The sequence below is a fragment of the Cupressus sempervirens genome, chromosome 6 (genome assembly GCF_028749045.1).
Source record: "Cupressus sempervirens isolate cs-2001-9-10 chromosome 6, ASM2874904v1, whole genome shotgun sequence".
Lineage (NCBI taxonomy): Eukaryota > Viridiplantae > Streptophyta > Pinopsida > Cupressales > Cupressaceae > Cupressus > Cupressus sempervirens.
Genome location: NC_143123.1, coordinates 261,355,414 through 261,379,638, shown reverse-complemented (window position 1 = coordinate 261,379,638; position 24,225 = coordinate 261,355,414). Strand labels below are relative to the sequence as shown.

General features: G+C 36.9%; 1 protein-coding gene across 2 annotated transcripts in view; it reads right to left on the bottom strand.

Annotated features, from left to right (window-relative positions):
• Positions 1-23,977, bottom strand: part of LOC149552236 (peroxisomal acyl-coenzyme A oxidase 1-like) — a 192,641-nt gene extending 168,664 nt beyond the window's left edge. The window contains exons 1-4 of one of the 2 annotated variants that reach the window (XM_089787758.1): positions 23,828-23,977; positions 23,549-23,729; positions 22,554-22,662; positions 465-526 (exon numbers count right to left, since the gene is read on the bottom strand). In XM_089787758.1, coding sequence (XP_089643884.1) covers positions 465-526; positions 22,554-22,662; positions 23,549-23,686 — 309 coding nt within the window. In that variant the 5' untranslated portion in view covers positions 23,687-23,729; positions 23,828-23,977. Of the gene's footprint in view, positions 1-464; positions 527-22,553; positions 22,663-23,548; positions 23,767-23,827 lie in introns of those variants that run through there. The other variant, XM_089787757.1, reaches the window with a different exon arrangement.
• Positions 23,978-24,225: the final 248 nt, after the last annotated feature.

Here is a 24,225-nt window from a genome sequence, read left to right as displayed (position 1 = left end):
CCACAGTAGTGGTTCAGAGGTATAGATGCCATGAGTGTCATGCAAATAAGCAATAGTCACAGAAGTATAAACATGTGTATAGATAGGATCAAAAAGAATGCAAATGCTGAAAGGCACATTTACAAAAACTTGTAAACCATTAATAAGGAAGTTGAGTGTTTTGGCAGGAGGTACTATACCCAATTACACACACAATTAAGAAAGTTCTTCTAAATAAGGAAGATGCCACATACACAAAAATTTGTATCCAGATGCTCCTTCTAGACTTATTAGGACTAGATTAAGCAAACATTTCAATTCAGATGTGCATGTGTGTTGTAACTTTGGTTATCTAGAAATATTAACTAACTTTTCTTTCTAGACTTCAACAATGCCAAGAGTTTGATACCATTTCAGTATTTTTCAAAGATGCCTCCAATGACATTTAATGTATCAAGTCATTAGAAATCGTGCCAATAACTTACCCAATGAAGATCTGTATATGCAGGTTCGTCTACAAAATGCCTTAATTTTGATGCTTCCTCTTCTGTCAAAGAGACAAGACATATTAGAAGGTAAATTAACATTATAAATAAATCCACAACCCAAACAAGTTTATTCTGCAGTGCTAGTCGGCTACAAAATTGTTTTACTTCTGATTAAACTTAACTATCACTTTGACAAAGAATTAAGACATGCAAATCAGTGTCTTTATGACATCTTAGGCCTATTTTCAAGGAAATAAATCTAAGTCTATATTTATCAACCATTTTTTTTAAGGCTTGCTTATCTCTTAGAACAAATAACTGAAAGAGCATCAAAATTGGCCATGTTTATATAGCAGATTTAGCCTGTATAAAAAATTTGAAGTGTTATTTCTCTTGTGAAAAAGTAAATTTAGAAAAGGTCAACTTTCTCATTGTGAAACTCCAAGTCTCTTGCTACTAATTTGAATAATCTGAAAAAAATTCCATTCCCAAACTATAATTCCTATAGCAATAGAAAACAATTGTTTCCATAAAGCCAGCTGAATAGACATGATGGTATAGGGGCATGTGAAAAGTCAAGCCATATTAAATTTAATTTAATATTTTCATAGATAAGCAATTCAAGATCAATGTGTGTCACAAGCATAAAGCTATTTTGCCACAATAGCATGCTTCAATTTATTGGCATCTCCATTTTACACTTGTGCAATGAATTTTTCTAGCTTTGATGATTTACCTTTATGATCTCCGTTAGGAACTACATTAAATTTACCCTACCTGTTCATGTCTTTCAACAGTTTTTCCCTGATTTTCTTCCTAACTGATTGATTAATTAAAAAATATTTATCTTTCAGTTTGCAAATCTGTTCTTGAAAAAAAAATTCCTGCCATGCATAGAAATATTCAAATAGAATCCTATTAAATTAAAGATATCAAAAAGTTTCTTGTATAGTACCAATAAACTTGACAATGATAGTGATTTGGAATGGGTCACTGACTTTGACTCAAAAAACTACACAGTTGAATCCTGATAGCAGTATCACAATTTGACTTGCTGTGGAAAATATCTCCTACATATCACCTTGACCGATTTTCATGGTGGAATGATTTACTTATGTGAATGTCCACTATTGATTATATTGAATGAGAGCTCATATGAAATTTTGATTTTTTTCAAAGTTGATACTGCTAATAGTCATTCTTGGTCATGGGACATCAAACGAGCAGAAAAAAATCCCACTAGTTTTGTCCAAGAAGCAAGGGTAATGATGGAGCAGGTTCTCTCAAGGCCATATGATCATCTATTAGCATCAATGCTGATGGTATTCCTTTGGGGAGTATACTAAGCATTGGAGAAACTGTTTACATGATTGACATGTTACATTCATGACTATGTTTGTCATTGATGTCAACATAGTATTGTTTATGTGAAGACTAGCAGAGTAGCAGACAGAGAACGAGGTCGTACAGACTATGTATTGACGATCAAGTCAAGCACAATTGATGTTGTATTCTACATCGTGTCCTGATGAAGTTGACAAGTGCGCATACAGAGAGTCGAAGACATATGGAAGTTATTCATGAAATACAGAAGACTGTGAGCAGAGAGAGTACTTGATAAGTGGTTTTTGATAATTGATTTCTATCTCTTAACTGGGATAGAATCATGATGAGCGAAGTTAGACAATGACAGTAGACAACCCAATGATGACGTCAGCAAGTGCAGAAGGTCAGAGGTCGCACGTGTGAGAAGTTGTAAAGACTGTGAGCCGACAGTGACTTGTAATTGCAAAAAGATGTAATGTCTTATTGAGGTCCTATTATAATTAATTGGAAAAGCCTCAAGGCCGACTCAAGGAATTATTATGAGGATAAGGTATAAAGAAAAGTTATTTTCCTTGTGATATAGTAGGAGTGGGATTGATTTATGAAGTGTGAATTGTGCAAGTGATATGAGAAGTTGGTAAATGCATGTAAGAGATCCAAGGGATTATTTGGATGCGAAGCTTGTGATCTACTAATGAGATCAGAAGAGGTTTGGTCCAGTCAAGAGGACAAAGAAGGAGCTGAGATTATTTCATTTTTATTATTTTGCAAGGAATAATACAGAGGCTAGTTGGATAGTGAGTTCATTGGTCTTGGCCCTGAAGCTACTTGTACAGTGGGTCCATCTGCCTTCTACAACTCCTAACAAGGTTGGCACAACTCCTAACAGGGATTCAAAGTCTCCTAACAGGAACTAATAAGCACTGAATGTATTTCATTGGCTACTAACAGAGTCCATCCTCTTACAAGGAACTTTTATATTAGTACATCATTTTTTGGGTACCATCCCCACCAGGGTTTTCCCTCTGATCAAGGGTTTCCCTAGTTTAACATATATGGTGCTATTGTGTATGTATATCTTCTTATGGTTGCTTATTATATTGTTCACATGGTTAAGGATTAATAAGGTTGATAAGAGTTTTAATAGTTGGATAACTGATTCACCCCCCCCCCCCCCCTCCTCTCAGTTATCTTGGTGGACTTTACTTTCTAACAATTGGTATCGGAGCTTCAAGTCCTTGAAGAAAAAGCTAAATAGCTTAAGGAGATCAATGGCGGGTCACTTCAGAAAAGAAAGTCCTAAATTTGATAGACTTAACTATGATAGCTGAGAGGAGAAGATAAAGGCTCATTTGCTATGTATGGGTCCAGGGTATTGGCTAATGACAAAAAGTAAAAGGAGACTATGGAAGAAAGCAAACTTGAGGAATGCAGTGAAGCTGAAAGAGATTTGTTTGTGTAATATGCTTGCTAGAGAAGCATTATTGTCAGCTCTGCCTGAGAACGAATACAGTCAGATAAAATCCTTAGAAACATCTAATGAAATTTGGAAAGTCTTAGAATCTACTTTTGAGGGTGATAAGCATGCTAAAATAATTAGACTACAGAATTGAATATGTTTGTTTTAAGATGCTAAAATGATGGATGATGAATCTATGAGAAGCTATATTGGTAGAATATCAGAACTTGTTGTAGGAATTAAGTCTTGTCAAGGATCTAAAGATGAAGATGAGATTGTATGGAAGATCTTGAAAACTTTAACACAACCATTCAAACAAACAACGAAGATGATTGAACAAGTGATACCTTGTACTGAGAAGTTTACCAAAGAAACTTTACTTGGAAGATTGGAAGCGATAGAAGTGAGCCTAAAGGAATGTGGAGATTTGCCTAGAGTGGAAACAATTTTTAGTGCATTAAGTGTTCATCCTTCGTTATCAAGAAGTGCAAGCACCAAGTGAGACTATGCTAGCAGTAGCAGATCCAAATCTGAGGAGGATAGAAAATTTGATAAAGAAATTGCCTTACTTGTAAAAAGAGAACTAGATGGTAAGAGAATTTTTAGTGTTGGACTTGCAATGAATTTGGTCATTATGCTTCTAAGTGTCCTAAAAGAGGGAAAAAGTATAAGAAGAATTTCAAGTCTAGAAGACCTAGAGATTGTTTGTGTGCAAATGAAGATGATGAGTCTGAAGAAAGAGTTCAGACTAAAAGTGATGATGAATTAGGATTTGTAGCTATAAAAGAAGGAAATTCAAAAGAAGAAGTCAGAGAAGAAAAAGCCCAAGTTTCGCAAGTTGAAAAGAAATCTAATTGGATTATAGCCAATGGATATTCACATCATATGACTAGAGACATGAATAAGTTTGTTAAGTTTAGTAATTATGATGGAGGAATAGTCAGAGTTGGTAACAATGCAGCTTGTCATATCAGGGGAATAGGATCTATTACTCTTGATGGAAAGACTAACATTGATGATGTCTATTTTGTTGATGGATTAAAGCATAAGCTATTGAGTGTTGGATAGTTGGTTGATAAAGGTTATCAATTGCAATTCACAGAGAAAACATGCATTATCAAGGATAAAAATGGTAAGTTGATTGGCCCTGGTACAAGATCCAGAGGTAACGTGTTTCAATTGAACCCTACAGAGATGACTTGCTTGGTTGCAAAGGTGTATAACAATTGCTTATGGCATAGAAGATTCTGTCATATAAACTTTGATAACATTGTGAAGTCTAGTAGTACATTTGCTGTTAGAGATCTACCTAAAATTGTGAAACCTACTAATGTTGTTTGCAAAGAATGTGCTATGGCTAGAAAAAAGAAAGTTTCTTTTCCGAGCAAGAAGTTCACGACCACGGCAAACTTGGAGAATGTTCATATAGATTTGAGTGGTCCTACCAGAACAAGAGGATTCTATGGTGAAAGGTACTTTATGATTTTTGTTGATGATTTCACTAGAATGATGTGGGTAGTATTTCTTAAAGAAAATTCTGAGGCATTTGAAAAGTTTAAGTTGTTTAAAAATAGAGTTGAGAATATATCTAGAGTAAAGATAAAATGTTTGGGGTCAGATAGAGGTGGAGAGTTCACTTCAAGAGAGTTTAACACCTTCTATGAAGAAAATGGTATTAAAAAACAGCTATCAACACCTAAGACTCCTGAGCAAAATGTGATTGCTAAAAGAAGAAACAAATCTGTAACAAAAGCAGCAACGGCAATGATGTTTAAGAATGATGTATCCAAGACATTTTAAAGAGAAGTAGTCAACATACATACACCATGAACAGAGTGCAGTTCAGAAAAGGTACAAACAAGACTCCCTATGAATTATGGGTTGAACATGCACCTTTAGTAAAATATTTCAAAATTTTTGGAAATAAGTGTTACATAAAGAGAGATGATGATATTGGTAAGTTTGATGCAAGAAGCAATGAAGGTATGTTCCTTGGTTATTCATTGAAAAGCAAAGCTTATAGATGGTTTAATCAAAGAACTAAGACTATTGTTGAGTGCGCAAATGTGAAAGTGGATGAAAAGTTTGGAGTTAAAAAGAGAGAATGTTGGATAATAATTCTGATGAAGAAGATAATCCTAAACCTATTAGAGAGAATATTGAAGTTTTCTTTGAGAAATACAAAGAGAAGAACCAAGATCTTAACCTAGAGATGAAGTAAGAGTTGAAACAGTAACACCTACACCAAACAGGAATTTGACAAAGAATCATCTTGCTGATTGGATTATTAGAAGCAAAGAGAAAGCAGTTATGACAAAAAATAGAGTACATGAAGAATTGTGTTTGATTTCTCAAGTTGAACCAAAGAGTGCAGATGAGGCATGCAAAGATGATCATTGGATTCAAGCAATGACGGAAGAACTAGATCCTATTGTAAAAAATGAGACATGGGAATTGGTTTCTAGACCTAAAGACTAAAATGTTATAGGAACTAAATGGGTATTCAGAAATAAGATGAATGAACAAGGTAAGGTTGTGAGAAACAAAGCAAGATTGGTATGCAAAGGATATTCACAACAAAAAGGCATAGATTATGAAGATACATTTTCCCCTGTTGCCAGACTTGAAGCAGTTAGAATGTTCTTGGCTTATGCAGCGAGTAAGAAGTTTAAAGTGTATCAGATGGATGTAGAGTTAGCATTTCTGAATGGAGAACTTGAAGAAGAGGTCTACATTGAGAAGCCTGAAGTATTTCCATTGACAGAAGAAAAAGACATGGTATGCAAATTGAAGAAAGCTTTGTATGGTCTAAAGAAAGCACCTAGAACCTGGTATGCAAGACAGGACAAATATTATGCAAAATTGGGATTTATTAAAGGTACGGCAAATAGCAATTTATATTTGAAAGAAATTGAGAATGGTTTGTTGATCATTGTGATATTTGTTGATGGCATAATCTTTGGAGGTAATGATGAAGCAAGTGATGAGTTTGCTGATGAAATGAAGAATGAATTTGAAATGAGTATGATTGGTGAAATGAAATTTTTCTTCGGTCTACAGATTGTACAGAATAGTGATGGTATTTTCTTATCACAAGCTAAGTATTTGAAAGACTTGTTGAAAAGATTTGGCTTGGAAAGTTGTAAGCATGTTGGTACACCTATAACAATTGGTCACAAGTTATCTAGCAAAGATGAGACACTTACAATTGGGCAGAAGAAGTATAGATCTATAATTGGAGGTTTGCAATATCTAAGTCACACCAGGCTAGATATAGAAAATGCAGTTGGGATAATAGCAAGATTTCAAGCTAATCCTAAGGAATCACATTATGCAGTAGTAAAGAGAATATTCAGATATTTGAAGGGTACACCTTATTTTGGATTATGGTATGACAAATCAACAGATTTTACTTTGTGTGCATTTACTGATGCGGATTGGGCAAGCAATATGAATGACAGAAAAAGCACCAGTGGTGGAGTATTTGTCCTCGGAGAAAGATTGGTTTCTTGGCTAAGTGTAGTGTCTGCCCTCGTTCACATCTTTCTGGACACATTGTTGCTATTATTATCAGACTATGTTAGACTAGATTTATGTTGATGGATTAGTGGTATTGTTTTGAGACTATCAGACATTATGTTATGGATTCAGTTGATATATGATGAAATCATTTAGACTTTACATTTCATGTATGCATGATGATCATTACATTGCTTTCAGTTATTGATGATGATTACTTAGATGGTTTATTATCTCATGTGTTTTATTATGGATACTTACCCCATACTTGCATGTGTATGGTGTGCGTGTTTGTTCTTATTGTATGGCGTTTCTGATGTGGTTAAGGAAGGGAGTCGTAGTCACCTGCTAGTCAGGATCTACACGATGCACCACTTCCTGCCATTGCCTGTTTAGCTTAGCATTATATATATTGTATGTACATGCATGGTTTTTATGCAGGTTACAGGTACCGAGTATCGACTTCCCTGAATTGTCAGGATGAGCGTACCCTATTACACTATCTCAATGATAAGAGAAGGGAGATAAATTCTCAAATCCAAATCCCAAACCCTTAAATCATTTGTCCTAGTGAGGTAAGACAAGTATCTGGATATTTTACCTTCCGAATGTGTCGGATGACATATTCGTGATTTTTAACCCTTTAGACTATTTTTGTGTGAATTGTTCTATGATGGGTTTTCATATTTTATCTTGAAAGTCTATGGTGAATTTCCTATTAATTAAGTCTTGATAAATAGATTTAATTAATAAATTGATTATTTGGAGAAAATTAATATAATATCATGATCTTTGATATTTTGACTATAATTAATTAAATGAGAATTAATTGAGAAAAAGAATTAAATAAAAGAAAATTAGAAATTAAAATTAATAATAATTATTATAAAATAATAATAAAGTAATAAATAAATAATAATAATAAAAGTTATAAAAATTAAAATAAAATTTATAAAAATTAAAATAAAAGTTATAAGCTTGCCTAGGAGTTAATACACCTTTTTTATTTCTCATATGTCAACAACAAGGGGGTTAGTGCACAAATTAAGCACATGGTGTCTACAACCTTATGACTCATCTAGAAGGTTGGAAAAAACTCATGCTTAGTTGTCTACACCTTCTAGTTGTTTCTAGAGACATTCTAGGTGCTTTCTAAGAGTCCTTTATATTCGAGCACTCCTAAAGGCTTAGAGAGAGCGTTTTGGAACATTGGAGGACTAGGGAACGTGGGAGAAGGAAGGAGCTTGCTCTGCAATTTCTGAGGAGAAGCAAATTAGCATCAGAATCTAGGTAGACTCTTGTGATTTTGCCCATGTTATTTCTGCTTCTTGCATTCCTGTCTTCTTCGTGTCTTCCATATGCTTTCTGAGGGTTTTTCCTATTTTGGTTGTATGCATTCTTAATATGGGTAGTAAAATTTTATTTTGGAAAATCTTATATGCGTAGATTTGAAGAGATTACGGGGCTAGGGTTTAAATTATAGCCAAATCCATTAGAAAATTTATTGGGTAAATTTGGAGAACAAATATTTTATGGAATTTCTTAAAATTGAAAGCCTTTAAAATTGTGTAAATATAGACATGTTTCAGATCTGCATATATGTATATGTATATGTATATGTATATGTATATGTATATGTAATGCTTAATTAATCTCTGCATATATTTATATATATATACATATACATATATATATATACATATACATATACATATATATATATATATATATACACATTTTGATATAAATATATATATAATAATAATTTGCATGTTAAAATCGCTGCGAAAATTTACCCTTTTTAAAAATTCAAATTCGCAGTGATTACAAACGTTTTTAAAAACGTTATTACAAAATTTATTTCATACTGCATAAGTCAGGGGGGACGAAACCCGCACCCCGTACTCACTGACGCCGCGGATACTTGCTGCCGCAGGTACTGCGACAACAGAGGGTACGCAGTACCCGTTGTCGCCGCAAGCCTTGCGACCGCAGGGTACCGCGTGCCGGCAGCAGTGTTAATATATATATATGTGTGTGTATGCGTTTCGGTGGTTACGAAATCGGATTTCTCCATTTCGTTTTTCTTAAAACATTTTTAATATTTATCATTGCATATTAATAATTATATATATATATATATATGTATGTATGTATATATATATATATGTATGTATGTATGTATGTATGTATGTATGTATGTATGTATGTATATATATATATATGTATGTATATATGTATGTATGTATGTATGTATGTATGTATGTATATGTATGTATGTATGTATATAAGTATGTATGTATGTTGTTAGTGTTGTTAGTAAATTTAAATTATTAGAATTGATAAATGATTTGTATTAAAGGTTCATATTTTATAATAGTGAATTACTTGGTAATATTACAGTTTAACTATATAGATTTAATTAATTGAATTGAATTATGAAAAGAAATGTTTATGGAATTTAATTGGAATTTTGATTGGGGACGTTTTCAATATAACATTATTTTAATAATTGGAAGATCGATTTTTAGAATTATAAAGGAAAACCTTTATTCACCAAACATATACATGGGTTAGAATAAACGTGCAAAACATTTCTTCCATTCAATATCTAAAATTGGAAACGGAAACTGAAACCTCCACACTTAATTCAATTATGTAATTTTAGCAAAACCAAAACATGTGTTTGCATTATGTATTCTTATGCTTCTGTTTTGGGTTTTGGGTTGACTAGTGTTGACCAGTTATAGGACGTCTACCAGAAGCTTGGGGGTTATGATTGTGATGTCATGATGATGTTTTATTTCCGATCTTTATAAACCCAACAGTGGAAATGTGATGGAATGCTCTATGAAATGTTTGTAATTACTGATTGTTATTGTTTTCTAGTCTTCTTGTGGGAAGCTGAAATTCTTATGTATGAGACATTTGACTTAACCATTTTTTAGTCATCGATCAGTTATCCTTGGGTTATTTTTCAGTCGCCATGATGGGACTGAAGTGTTGATTTATGATGTCATGTTGTGACATGTTTGACTCAACCATTTTGGAGTCTTCGATCAGTATGATTTGTGATATATTTTGGTTATTGAGAACCAATGGATACTTTTGATTATCAGGGATACCTTTAGTTGCCAATAGAGAACTGTTGTGGTCATGATTATCTATTATGCTTTTCAGTTGACTCATGGAGAATTGATGTTTATATTGTGGATTATCTTTTGTGATTTTGAGATTTATGATTCCATGAGCTCAGGGTAGGTTATCTGTTTGTAGTGTCGGGAAGTGGCTTGCAATGGGGGCCAGGGCCCTAAGAGGCTGCCAAGGTAACTCATTGTAAGTTGTTTTAATAAGTGAAAACATTCACACCTAATACTAACTAAATGAACCTAAAAATATAATTGTTTTGTTCTCGCCCATGCCTCGGGTGCTAGTACAGACTAGGATGGGAGTAGAGAGAATGCTTAGTCGCGACCTTGCATTCCATAGTATGCCTTGTCAGTATGAGAGGATACTAGTGGCTGCATGAGGATCAGTAGGGACCCATAGAGTTGTAAGCTAACTGCCAGGGTAACTTCTACATGATATATACGATGACACTTTCCCGCTTGCATAGTAGGTTTCCTACATGTCATTGTGTGCCTCTGGGATTAGATGTCGGTTTTGTGATTGGAACCTTTGAGTTAGTATACTTTTAGGATTCCTGTACTTAGAGAGTATTTATACTTTGTGATTGTTAACCTGTTTGAGACTTGAGATTATCTCCTCAGCACGGTGGGAGTGGACCACTTAGGTTCCACGCGGTCGGGTGGTAGTGTTTTTCCACTCTTATCATTTGAGATCCGTCTGAGACATCGTGGCTGATGCGTCCTTTATGATGGTGGATATGTATCCTTTCATTGATGATTAGCATATGTTAGATGATGTTATCTTATGCTTACATTTGCATGTTAGATTACTTTCTGCATATGATGTAGTATGATTTAGGTGTGACATTCCTACTATGTTAATACCGATGATCTCTTCGGTAGTTTGGAATGTTATGCACAGAGGGATGGCTAGGATCCACGATGGTCTAATGATGCTATTTATGGTTGGGAGGAACCGAGCACTTAGTTTATTATGTTTGATCTTTTATGATGGATGTCTATATCTTCTATGATGTTGTATGACATGTGATTACCTTTACTTTGTTGTATTATGGATTAGAATAAGATGATGTACCTTATTTCACATATGTATATTCTTTTAAGCCTATCATATCTTGTGACATGTACAGTGGATGATTGAGCATTTGGAAATGTAATATATGAACATTGGACTTATCATTATTATTTCATGTGGTTGTTGTATTAGATGGATTCAATAATGTCAGTTGATTTAGATGTAATTCAACGTTAAGGGATCCTTAAAGAATGTAACCTGTTATGTTTACTTTTGGATGGTTATTGCTATTGCTTTTGTATTTATGTATTAGTTGTAATTGGATTAGTTGTAAATGATATTACTTTCATGTAAAAAAAAAAAAATGCTATCAACTTAGTGAAATTCTAGGTTAATTCTTTGGATCTCTTGGCGGGGCGTTACACTAAGCAAGAAACAGGATTGTATTTCATAGAGTACAGCAGGAACAGAGTATGTAGCGGCAGCAAATAATTGTAATCAGATCATGTGGATGAAGCAGATGATAAAGCACATTGGGATAGAATTGTCAGAACCTATTATCATAGATTGTGATAACACAAGTATAGTGAGTAGGTCTAAGAATCCTGTGTTGCATTCTAAAACTAAGCATATATCTATTAAGTATCATGTTTTGTGAGAAAAAGTTGTAGAGAAAGAGATCATATTAGAGTATGTGAATACAAAAGAGTAGCTTGCAGATATCTTTACAAAGCTTTTTCCTAAAGATGCATTTGAGCATTTGTGAGGTATGCTTGTGGTTATGCCCCTGCCTAATTCTGAGTAAATGATTCAGAGAATGCATCAATTCAATGGTACAGAACACTATTGTTTATCTGGACTGAATGTTGATGCTTCCTATATGGGGGAGAATCAATGATGAGCAGCGTCATCAAGGACTCTTGGTAGTTGTTATAGAACAGTGTCTTTGGACACTTGAGCTGATTAAAGACTTTGGGCAAATGATTGACATAATGAAGCCTTTGTCAATGATGTCAATGGGGGGAGAGATTGCATCAAAAATATCTCCTATGTATGGGGGAGAAGTGTTGTAAATGGCAAATGAGTTAAAATATCCTCTGACATAATGGGGGAGAGATTTTGTACATGAAAAACATCTTCTAGGATTATGTGGGAGATATGTGTATGAGGAAGAGATTGTAACAATGAGAGAGAAAAACTATTGAAAGTAATTGATATCAATGAGGAGAAACATAAAATGGGGGAGAAGTGTGAAAATTGATGACCATCCATCTAAGATAGACAAGAATGGAGAGTTTTTCCTAAGAATTTGAATGTGAATAACTGATGTCAATCCTAAGAATGAGAATGCACACACAGAGCAGTGTTCCAATGAGTTTCAGATTTGATTGATGAAGAGGATTTTAAAAGAAGAGAACAACAACAACAGCAATAGAGTTTGATTTGGTATTCTTGGAACTTAGATGTTTTCATCTATGCTACCATCAATGCCAAAGGGGGAGATTGTTAGCATGAATGCTGATGGTATTCCTTTGGGGAGTATCCTAAGCATTGGAGCAACTGTTTACATGATTGACATGTTGCATTCATGACTATCTTTGTCATTGATGCCAACATAATATTGTTTCTGTGAACACTGGCAGAGTAGCAAATAGAGAACGAGGTCATACGGACTGTGTGTTGATGATCAAGTCAAGTGCAGTTGATTATGTATTCTACATTGTATCCTGATGAAATGGACAAGTGTACATATGGAGAGTCGAAGGCATACGGAAGTTATTCATGAATTACAGAAGACAGTGAGTAGACAAAGTACTTGATAAGTGGTTTCTGATGATTGATTTGTATCTCTTAACTAGGAGAGAATCATGATGAGCGAAGTTAGACAGTGATAGTAGATAGCCTGATGATGACGTCAACAAGTGCGTAAGATCAGAGGTCGCACATGTGAGAAGTTGTGAAGACTATGAGCCGACAGTGACTTGTAATTGCGAAAAGATGTAATGTCTTAATGAGGTCCTATTAGAATTAATTGGGAAAGTCTCAAGGCTGACTCAAGGAATTATTTTGAGGATATGGTATAAAGGAAAGTAATTTTCCTTGTGGTATAGTGGGAGTGGGATTGATTTATGAAGTGTGAATTGTGCAAGTGATATGAGAAGTTGGTAAACGTGTGTAAGTAATCCAAGGGATTATTTGGATGCAAAGATTGTGATCTGATATTGAGATCAGAAGAGGCTTGGTCCGGTCAAGAGGACAGAGAAGGAGCTGAGGTTATTTCATTTCTATTATTCTGCAAGGAATAATACAGAGGCCAACTGGATAGTGAGTTTGGTGGTCTTGCCCCTGAAGCTATTTGGACAGTGGGTCCATTTGCCTTATACAACTCCTAACTGGGCTAGCACAACTCCTAACCAAAGTAACGAGACTTGGACCCGGCTCTGACTCAACAAGGGCAATTCAACTTGTGACCCAGCTCAGACTCGGTCATGACTCGACGAGTCAGGGTATATTAATAGAAATACCTTAGAGAAATACTAAATATTTGATGACTTGGTAGGTCAAGGTCATGGCTCATTTTGACCCGGCAGGAGTAACCCGACTCGATGACCCGGTTGACTCGCATGACTCGCAGCAAATCTTGTTACTATGTTCCTAACAAGGTTGGAATCTCCTAACAAAGATTAAAAGTCTCCTAACAGGGACTAATATGTATTGAATGTATTTCATTGGCTCCAAACAGAGTTCATCCTCTTACAGGGAACTTTTATATCAGTACATCATTTTGTGGGTACCATCCTCACCACGGTTTTCCCTCTGATCAAGGGTTTCCCTAGTTAACATATCTGTGTTATTGTGTATGTATATCTTCTTATGGTTTCTAATTATATTCTTCACATGGTTAAGGATTAATAAAGTTGATAAGTGTTTTAATAATTGGATAACTGATTCACACCCCCCCCCCCTCTCAGTTATCTTGGTGGACTTTACTTTCTAACATCATCACCTTATGTTCTATCTAGTCCTTACATGTTGTCGTTTGGTGATGCGGTTATGCGTTTGTTCTATCTTTGTGTTATTACTTATCTGATATGTAATGGGCACCCCTGAATTTCTCAAAAACTAAACCAAATTGCTGAAAGGAATTATGTCAAACAGTTTGCATTCAACCTCTTATTTCTCCGTTTAATGTTTTAAACCCCTTATAACTCCAGAAATCAAACGTTTATTTATTTGTTGTGTTTGTGCATGGAATTGGTATCATACAACATAAACAAAAAAGAAACTACAATAATATGCAAAGTGGAAATGAAGTACAGCCAAATAAATGTTATTTTCAGAATTCATAAAACCAAATACATGGCAGATTTATCAACTCACTAATTACTTCAGCATTATTGACATAATACTCCAGCACATGCTTTCGAACTTGCTGCTACAATACTTTGTCCTTCAATCAGTCCACTACCTTCGTAATATCATTCTCTCAAAGCGGCATAAGCATCGGACAAGTAGTGAAGAAGATATGAGCAAAATACCAAATCCGCCTGTAGCCGGAAATGCAACTAAACTGCCTGATAATGAAGCCGATAACAAAGAATTCCAAAGGCCAAACCCCAAGGGAATGACGTCTAGAATGTTACAAGAGAGGATAAACGTCCTCAAATGCCAAGAACTGAGCTGCAACTCACACACCAATTTTTTCTCATATTCAACCTGCCTAATGAAGCCACAAATGCTTCCTTTTATTCTATTTCCAAGGGTCCGCTCAACTCATATGGGCAATGTGGGATAAAAGATGTGTAATATATAAAACATATATTAAAATACCCCTTATGTCTCCCTTGGATACACATCACCATAAAATAAATATTAAAGTAACACTTTAATAGTTTACAATTAAATTAGACGTTACTTTAATAAAACTTCAGGCATTAAAATGTATTAGCAATCGGACTCCGAATAATGCGAGTGATAGCTCATCGGAAAACTCTCACCGAGGAGTATCGAATCCAATCACCAAAATTGACCTGCACTGTGTCCTGCCGACTTACTAAAAATAGTAAGTATGCTTGAAACTGAGTAAATCAACTTCATTTTGGCCCAAACTGGAAATGACTAGGCCAAAACACTCCAGGATCCCTTTAAACCCTTCGTTAGCCCTCGAGACCATGTAGAACAAGGCTAACGCACACACACTTGGTCAACTACTAAAATGGGGACATTACAGTCCGCCCCCCTTGAAATTGCTTGTCCTCAAGCAATCTCAGTCCAGCCTGCTGAATAACCTGCTCACTCTCCCATGTAGAATCTTCCTCCGGCAGGTCTTTCCATCTGACCAAATACTCCTTCACTATCCTATTTCTAAGCTTCCTCTCTCTGGTGTCCAGAATAGCCTCGGGTACTAACACAAGCTTCCCCTCCTCATCCAAAGGGGGTAAATCTATAGAAGACACTACACTCTGACCAATGGCTTTCTTAAGCCTAGACACATGAAACACATTGTGCACTCGATTGCCCTCTGGAAGCTCAAGCTCATAGGCGACTTTGCCCACTTTGCGAATCACCCTGTAGGGACCATAAAATCTAGGTTTCAACTTTTCAGCTCCGCTCTTCTTGAGCGATGACTGTCTATATGGTTGTAGCCTCAAGTAAACCATATCCCCTACCTTGAAGCTGCACTCTATTTGGTGCTGATCAGCATACAATTTCTGTTGATTCTGGGCCTGTTGTATATTCTCTTTGAGCACTTTCGGGATGTCCTGACTATCCTGCAATAAGTTTTTGGCTTTGGGCACTCTATTGTCCCCCAAAACTAAATCCATGAAGCTAGGTGTTTCATAACCATAGAGTGCCATGAAAGGAGTCATCTTGATGGACATATGATAAGTGGTATTATAACAATACTCTCCCATATGCAACCATCTGATCCAAGCCTTTTGTTGTGTAGTTACATAGTTCCTCAAATATCCTTTCGCCCATTTATTCACAATCTCTGTTTGCCCATCTGTTTGCGGATGATAACTAGTGCTAGGTGTAAGATCTATACCACACAACCTAAACAACTCTTGCCAAAAAACACTCATAAACTTACTATCCCGGTCGCTGACAATGAATTTGGGCAGCCCATGTAACCTGAATATCTCTCTAAAGAAAAAATCCACCACCTGTGTTGTTGTGTAAGTGGACGGAATAGCAAAGAAGTGAGCAAACTTCGTCAAGCGGTCCACCACCACATAGATGCAATCTCTTCCCTGCACTCGTGGTAAACCAGTGATGAAGTCCATCGAAATACTTTCCCATTTCCTATCAGGAATGGGCAAGGGCTGTAATAAACCTGCAGGAAATGTGTGCTCTCCCTTATTCTGTTGACAAACCACACACTCCCTGACATACCTCTGAACATCATCCTTGAGCCCTTTCCATGAAAACCGCTCTCGGATCTGCCTGTAGGTCTTGAAGACCCCCGGATGTCCAGCTGTGGGTGCATCATGAAATGCCTTCAGTATTGCCTCTCTCAAATGTGATGACGGAATCAAATAAACCCTGTCCTGAACTCTGATCAATCCATCTATCACCTCATAGCGATCATCCTGTATGGTACCTGAAATCAATCCAGAAGCCCAAGCATCTCCGACATACTCTGCTATAATCCGATCTCTCCAATCTCCTGAAATCTCTGCCAGAGCACATAAGTGAGGTCTCCGAGATAAGGCATCAGCCACCACATTTTCTTACCTTTGACAAACTCTATGTCAAAGTCATAAGCCTGCAATTTAGTCACCCATTTTTGTTGCCGGTCATCAAGATCACGCTGGCTCATGAAGTATTTAATACTGTTGTGATCAGTCTTGATCACAAAACGTCCACCTACCAAATATGATCGAAATCTGGCCAATGCATGCATTATGGCCAACATCTCCCAGTCATAGACAGAATAACTTTTCTCAACTCCCCGGAGCTTCCTACTCTCGAATGCAATGGGATGCTTCTCCTGCATCAATACTGCTCCAATCCCATCACCTGATGCATCACAATGAAGCTCAAAAGGCTTCGTGAAATCCAGTAGAGCTAGAACTGGACATGAAGACATTACCTGCTTGAAATGCTCAAAACACCTCTGTGCTGCCCCTGTCCACACGAAGGCTCCTTTCCTGGTAAGATCTGTCAAGGGTGTAGCAATCTGTGAGAATCCCTTAACAAACCTCCTATAAAAACCACATAAACCAAAGAATCCCTTAAGCTGTGTAAGGTTTGTGGGAGTAGGCCACTCTACAATAGCTCTAATCTTTTCGAGATCAACCCGAACACCATCTGCACTAATGATATGCCCCAAGTAAAGGAGCTCAGTCATGCCAAACTCACATTTAGATTCCTTGGCATACAATGACTCTCTCTCCAGAATAGATAACACCTCCTCCAGATGATGTAAGTGCTCCTCCCAGGTCTTACTGAAGACTAAGATGTCATCAAAGAAGATCAAGACAAATCTCCTCAGCTGCTTCCTGAATACCTGGTTCATACAACTTTGAAACGTAGCAGGTGCATTGGTTAGACCAAATGGCATAACCATGAACTCAAAGTGGCAATAGTGACATCGGAAGGCTGTTTTCTCAATGTCCTTTGCTCTCATCCTGATCTGATGGTATCCGGATCGCAAATCAATTTTGGTGAAGAAGCATGCCCCATGCAACTCATTAATCAGCTCATCAATCCTAGGAATGGGATACCTGTTTTTAATTGTTTTCTTATTCAGTGCCCTATAATCGATGCACATGCGCATCGTCCCATCCTTCTTCTTTACCAATACTACTGCGCTGAAGCAAAGGGGCTCTTACTGGGCCTAATATGCCCCATCTCCAACAAATCCTTAATCGTCTTCTCTATCTCATCCTTGTGTTTCTTAGGATGACGATAAGGAGTAATCATAACTGGTTTGGCTTCCTCCTCGAGCTCAATAACATGTTCCATCCCTCTGTCAGGAGGAACCCCATGAGGAATATCACTAAATACTTTAGCGTGTCTATCAAGTATCTTCTAGATATCTGGTGGATGACTCTTTTCTTGTGGCTCTGGTGAAGTTGGCATAATGTAGCACTCTGTCGCCCACTCTATGTCATCATGACGAAAAAGTCTCTGCATTCTCCTCAAAGACACTACTCTACAACCTCCATCTGAAAGTCCTCTAAGTACCACAGTTCTGCCCTCATGCTGGAATCTCATCTCCAATTTCGCTAGATTGAGTGTGAACTCAACTAGTGAAGCCATCCATGTCATGCCGAGGATGACATCATAATCTCCCATGTCCACAACATAGAACTCATCCTCCAACTCGTAGCCATCTCCAAACCTGATGCGAAGATTAGATATCTTCCGAGTGCATAATAACTTATCACCGTTAGCCACCATGACTCTAAACCCATCATGCTCCTCTGTCTGTAACCCTCTCTTGGCTACCAACTGTGCATCTATGAAGTTATGTGTAGCCCCAGTGTCAATAAGAGATATCACTTTCTGCCCCTGGATAGTACCCCTGACCTTAAATGTGATTGCCTTTTGGGGCCCTGTCAAGCGTGCCAACGATCTATCATCCTTAAAAATGTTGCTCTCCTGTATAGTGTTACCCTCATCTGAATCGGAGTGTTGATCCTCCCCTTCTGACTCTGACTCTTCTGCTGAAAAATACTCCATTTGATTTGCCTTAGCCTTGAGAGAACATTTATGAGATAAGTCCCAAGGCTCTCTACAATGGAAGCACAACTTCTTCTTTCGAAGTTCATTCAAGGTTTCATTGTCTAGTCCCTTTGATCCTTCTTTGGGTTTGCTATACTCTTTCTGAAACGGTTTTTTGTCTTTGTCCTTGCGGTAGGAAGAATCTGTTGAATGGTTTTTTCCTTTGTATACTGAAGGGGCTAAATCTTGTGCCTTTTTAGTTGCTTCAGCTAAGGTGAGTGGATCATGTCCCTTCACCCAACCTCGTAATGGATCAGCAAGACCATCACAAAATAACACCACCAATCTCCTAGGAGAGATATCAGTAACAAGTACAGACAAGCGCTGAAACTCGGCAATGTAAGCATCCACAGAACCTGACTGTTTTAACTGTGCTAGCTCCTTGAAATGTAACTCGGGATCCTTAGTGTCAAATCTCTCAATCAATGTTTCGGTGAATTCCTCATAGGATGTAATCTGATTATGCCCCAAAGTCACCATGCCATGATGCCACCATTCATGTGCAACGCCATCCAAGTGTATAGCCGCATACTTGATAGCCTCCTCCTCAGGCATAGGATTTAGCTGCAAGTATGTATCTACCTTCTGCACCCAAGCTCGTGCAGTCATCTTCCCTGAAGCATCATAATAAGGTAAAGAAAGTTTTCCAACTTTCTTCCTCAGCTCAAAGTTTTGATTCCTCCCTCCTGCTTTAGGCATGTGTCTCATCCTCAAGTCCATATAATCTCTAAGGGAAATATCCGCCTGAAACTCCGGTCCACTAGCCTCCCAATCCCTCCTGAATTGATCCTGTAACTCGGTAATCTGCGGTTCGTTTACTGGTTGAACCGGATCTCTAGGTGGGAAAGTGGGTAGAAGAGGTCTCGAGCTCGCAGTCCGTGTTGGGCGTGCAACGTGTCTAAAGTTATCAGCCTCATTCCCATTGTTGTCGTGTTCATTATTACCATTTATGTTATTCTTAGGACCATTGTTGTTGCCTTGGCCTCCATGGTTATTGTTTCCCCCGTTGTTATTGTTTCCCTCCTTGTTATTGTTTCTGTTGTTGGCATCACCTAGATTAATATTGACACCCATCTGTCTAGTCATGAGCTACAACACATGTCCATTCGCCTATTCTGCTCCTGCTGCATACGCTGCCCCTGCTCTAATCTATCCAGTAACTGTCTGAACAGTACCTCCCCCTGATCTGGACCAGCATTTCCGCCTCCGCCTAATCTTGTATTCCTGTCATCTTGATCACCCATATTATTGTCCTGATCACAGAATATCTCCTCTGTGTCTGTATGGTTGGATTCAATGTCCACCTGCACGGATGTACTAGACTGTTTGCTTTGCAAGTCTGAAATCCTATTTTGTCTTGCTCTGGTATCACGGAAATTATAAGACCCCTGTCGCATGCTCAAACATAAATGCTTAGCCTGTGTTTTTATTTATTTCTGATTTTAGTCTTTTGACATTTCGTCAAACACTTTTTCCCTCTATCCGGCTGTTCCAAATTCCCTATAAGACCTCCACAGGATGGCAAGACTTATAGCTCTGATACCACTGTAATGGGCACCTCTGAATGTCTCAAAAACTAAAGCAAATTGCTGAAAGGAATTATGTCAAACAGTTTGCATTCAACCTCTTATTTCTCCGTTTAATGTTTTAAACCCCTTATAACTCCAAAAATCAAACGTTTATTTGTTTGTTGTGTTTGTGCATGGAATTGGTATCATACAACATAAACAAGAAAGAAACTACAATAATATGCAAAGTGGAAATGAACTACAGCCAAATAAATGTTATTTTCAGAATTCATAAAACCATACATGGCAGATTTATCAACTCACTAATTACTTCAACATTATTGACATAATACTCCAGCACATGCTTTCGAACTTGCTGCTACAATACTTTGTCCTTCAATCAGTCCACTACCTTCGTAATATCATTCTCTCAAAGCGGCATAAGCGTCGGACAAGTAGTGAAGAAGATATGAGCAAAATACCAAATCCGCCTGTAGCCGGAAATGCAACTAAACTGCCTGATAATGAAGCCGATAACAAAGAATTCCAAAGGCCAAACCCCAAGGGAATGACATCTAGAATGTTACAAGAGAGGATAAACGTCCTCAAATGCCAAGAACTGAGCTGCAACTCACACACCAATTTCTTCTCATATTCAACCTGCCTAATGAAGCCACAAATGCTTCCTTTTATTCTATTTCCAAGGGTCCGCTCAACTCATATGGGCAATGTGGGATAAAAGATGTGTAATATATAAAACATATATTAAAATACCCCTTATGTCTCCCTTGGGTACACATCACCATAAAATAAATATTAAAGTAACACTTCAATAGTTTACAATTAAATTAGACGTTACTTTAATAAAACTTCAGGCATTAAAATGTATTAGCAATCGGACTCCGAATAATGCGAGTGATAGCTCATCGGAAAACTCTCACCAAGGAGTATCGAATCCAATCACCAAAATTGACCAACACTGTGTCCTGCCGACTTACTAAAAATAGTAAGTATGCCTGAAACTGAGTAAATCAACTTCGTTTTGGCCCAAACTGGAAATGACTAGGCCAAAACACTCCAGGATCCCTTTAAACCCTTCGTTAGCCCTCGGGACCATGTAGAACAAGGCTAACACACACACACTTGGTCAACTACTAAAATGGGGACATTACATGATATCTCTTGTTTCCTTAAGTACAATCTAAGGTCATTCTTGTAGATCCATGGTTTGCAAACTAATCTAAACTAACAGGTAAATTCGTTCCTAAGGCATTAAAGTAAATTTCTTTCTCACCCATTCAAATAGGGTGCCCTTGATCAATAGCTAGGCCAACTTTAATTTCCCCTAGAGTCTTTGATTGCCAGATTTTGGCAAGCACAGTAACATTTTGATAACTCCCAACCCCAAGTCCTCAATAGATACAGGCCTTCAATGGAACTTAATAAAGCTTCTTTGAGAAGATACTAAACCATACTGGACCCTTGATCAGCCTAGTGTTTGGTTAAAATTTGATAATGGCTTTCCGTTTCATTGTTATTCATTTCTTGTTCAATGCTGAGGAGTGGAGGCCACCAGTTATGGTGAAGCCATTCCAGATTAGCAAGCATCCACCTCCTCCCTGCCTTTATGATTTCAATGATGATAAATTGGACTCTAAAGTAAGAAGAAGAAAGATATTTAGCACAACAGATACTTATTATTATGTCTCTGTAATGGATATTGTGATAATTAGTGTTTACTGTTTATACTTCTGGTAAAAAACTTGTAAATTGCAATGGTAATCCTAAACAATTTGTATTCTGATAGAATACTATTACAGTCAATTACTTAAATGCAAGAAAGGGATGAGTGTATCATAGATAGCAAATGATTGTTGTCACAATGATCTAATTTCTTAGATTAATAGCAGCATAAATATCCTAGTTGTTTATTGATTAAAAATAAAACAGAGGATCCGTGACTATCTACATCCTGAGAACAATAATTCTTAACACTAAATATTGACTAATGGCTGTGTCACTAAAATCAATATTAAACTATGGTCTTCTTAATAAAGGAAAGATGATATAACAGAGTAATTAACCAAGGAAGACAATAAAACAAACATTCCAATGAATATCTCTAAGTGACATAATTTTGCAACAAGTTTGAAGAACATTCCATCTTCAATTTTCAAGTTTCAAGTTTCAAGTACTTCATAGTCAGAAATCCCTATCTTTCAATATGGTATTAGAGCTGCATTTTTAGAAATATGTTAAATAGAAGATCTCTTACTTCAAATAGCAGCTACATGATTTCATGTGTTGAACAATAGTTGACATTAACCCAACCACTAGACTGCAAGTAAGCAATTCATTGTCTTAGTAAAATCAAACCTGAAAGTCTAAGATCTGTGATGAGCTTCCATGCATGTGCTGTTTTCTTTAAGGTCTTTTGGAACAATTCTTGGCGATCCAACCTAGGCCTATCATCTTTGAGAAAAATCTGGGTGACATCAATTCAATACAATCAAAACTCCACATCCAACAAACTTTGCGATTTCACATTATTCAAAATTTTCAAACCTTTTATATATAAGAGAAAGCTATTATAGAAGATACAATAAACAAGCAACTATTGCCAATTCAAGACTAAAGGCATAAGGCAGCTAGAGAGAGAGGGGGGGTAAGGGAGCTAGAGAGAGAGGGTGGGGGGGGGGCGGGGGAAGGGAGCGAGAGAGAGAGAGATAGAGAGACATAACCCGTCCTGAATCTCCCTTAAGACTATATTTGCGTTCCTATATATATTCTTATTCGACCTTCATCCGACTAATCATCAGATCAAACTCTAAGATTCTAGGTAAATGGACCAAAAAAATTCCTATTTTGAGGTTGCAAAGTAAGGTGGTTGTACACCAGGAGCGTATGCGACTTAGATGTGATCCATTAAAGTTATCTTTGCCTCACTTCTGTACGTACATTCTGTACTCCATTATCCGAGTGAGAACCAAGGAATAAAATATTTGAACTGTATAAGGTGAATGGAAAAGAAATCCCCTTGCAGGCTTTCGTTATTTATATGAAATTGGCGTTTGCCTTGACTGAGCTTAAAAACGAACTTATCTACTCTTTTATGTAACACAGATTATGTTTTACATGTGAATTGACCCTGTTCCTAGCCTTCCAGTAATCCTGTTCTGTATAATCTATATCCTATATTGCGTGAGTATGTCAATCTTTTCTTCGAATTCTTGTATCAAAGCTAGGGAAAACAGTATCCAAGCTCATTCCCCATTAGGCCCTAGAAGTTCATCTCTACTTAAAGGACCCTCATTAAAAAGCATTGCAATCTAAATCTGAAATAAGAGATAAAACAAAAGAGAATTCATTACAGGATCAGCAGCAACGAGCTTTGCCATGCGATCCGAGACTTCAAAAATATGTTGCGAGCCTGCCCACACAATCTTGAGAGCTTCCACATCAAATTGCGCCGTCCTTCTCTCGTGCTCTAATTCGTCCACTGAACCCATTTTCACCAAGATCGAGATTGTCTTGCCTTAACAGAGCACAAGCCTGCAAAATGATTTAAATCTCCTTCGTTATGCTAGGTACTCTGCAATTATATGAATGAATGACTAAAATAGCCAATGGATGGTAGGTGCAACAATTACATTAAATAAAAATAATAATAATAGGAGTATAACAAATTCGCTTGCAAAACAGAGAGCATCTCCAGTTGTAGATAGCATTAATGACGCACACGTTGAAGTCGACGAAGGGATCTTTTAGTCGTCGGAGGTATTGACCACCGACAAATGAGTATTGAGGTATCTTTCATAGGGGATATTTGAATTACTCAAGAAGATGATTCACTCTAAATCTTGGATTTGAGAAGGAATTAGAATTCGGAATTCTTCAAAAACTTTAATCTATTGTTTGGGTCGCAAAAATGAGAATTGGAATTCGGAGAAATGTTGATTTGGTATCCCCATTTGACTCCCAAAACAAGAATTTTGTATTCCTCCAAAATACTTGTTATTTGGGATTCTCATTTTAAATCTCAATTTTT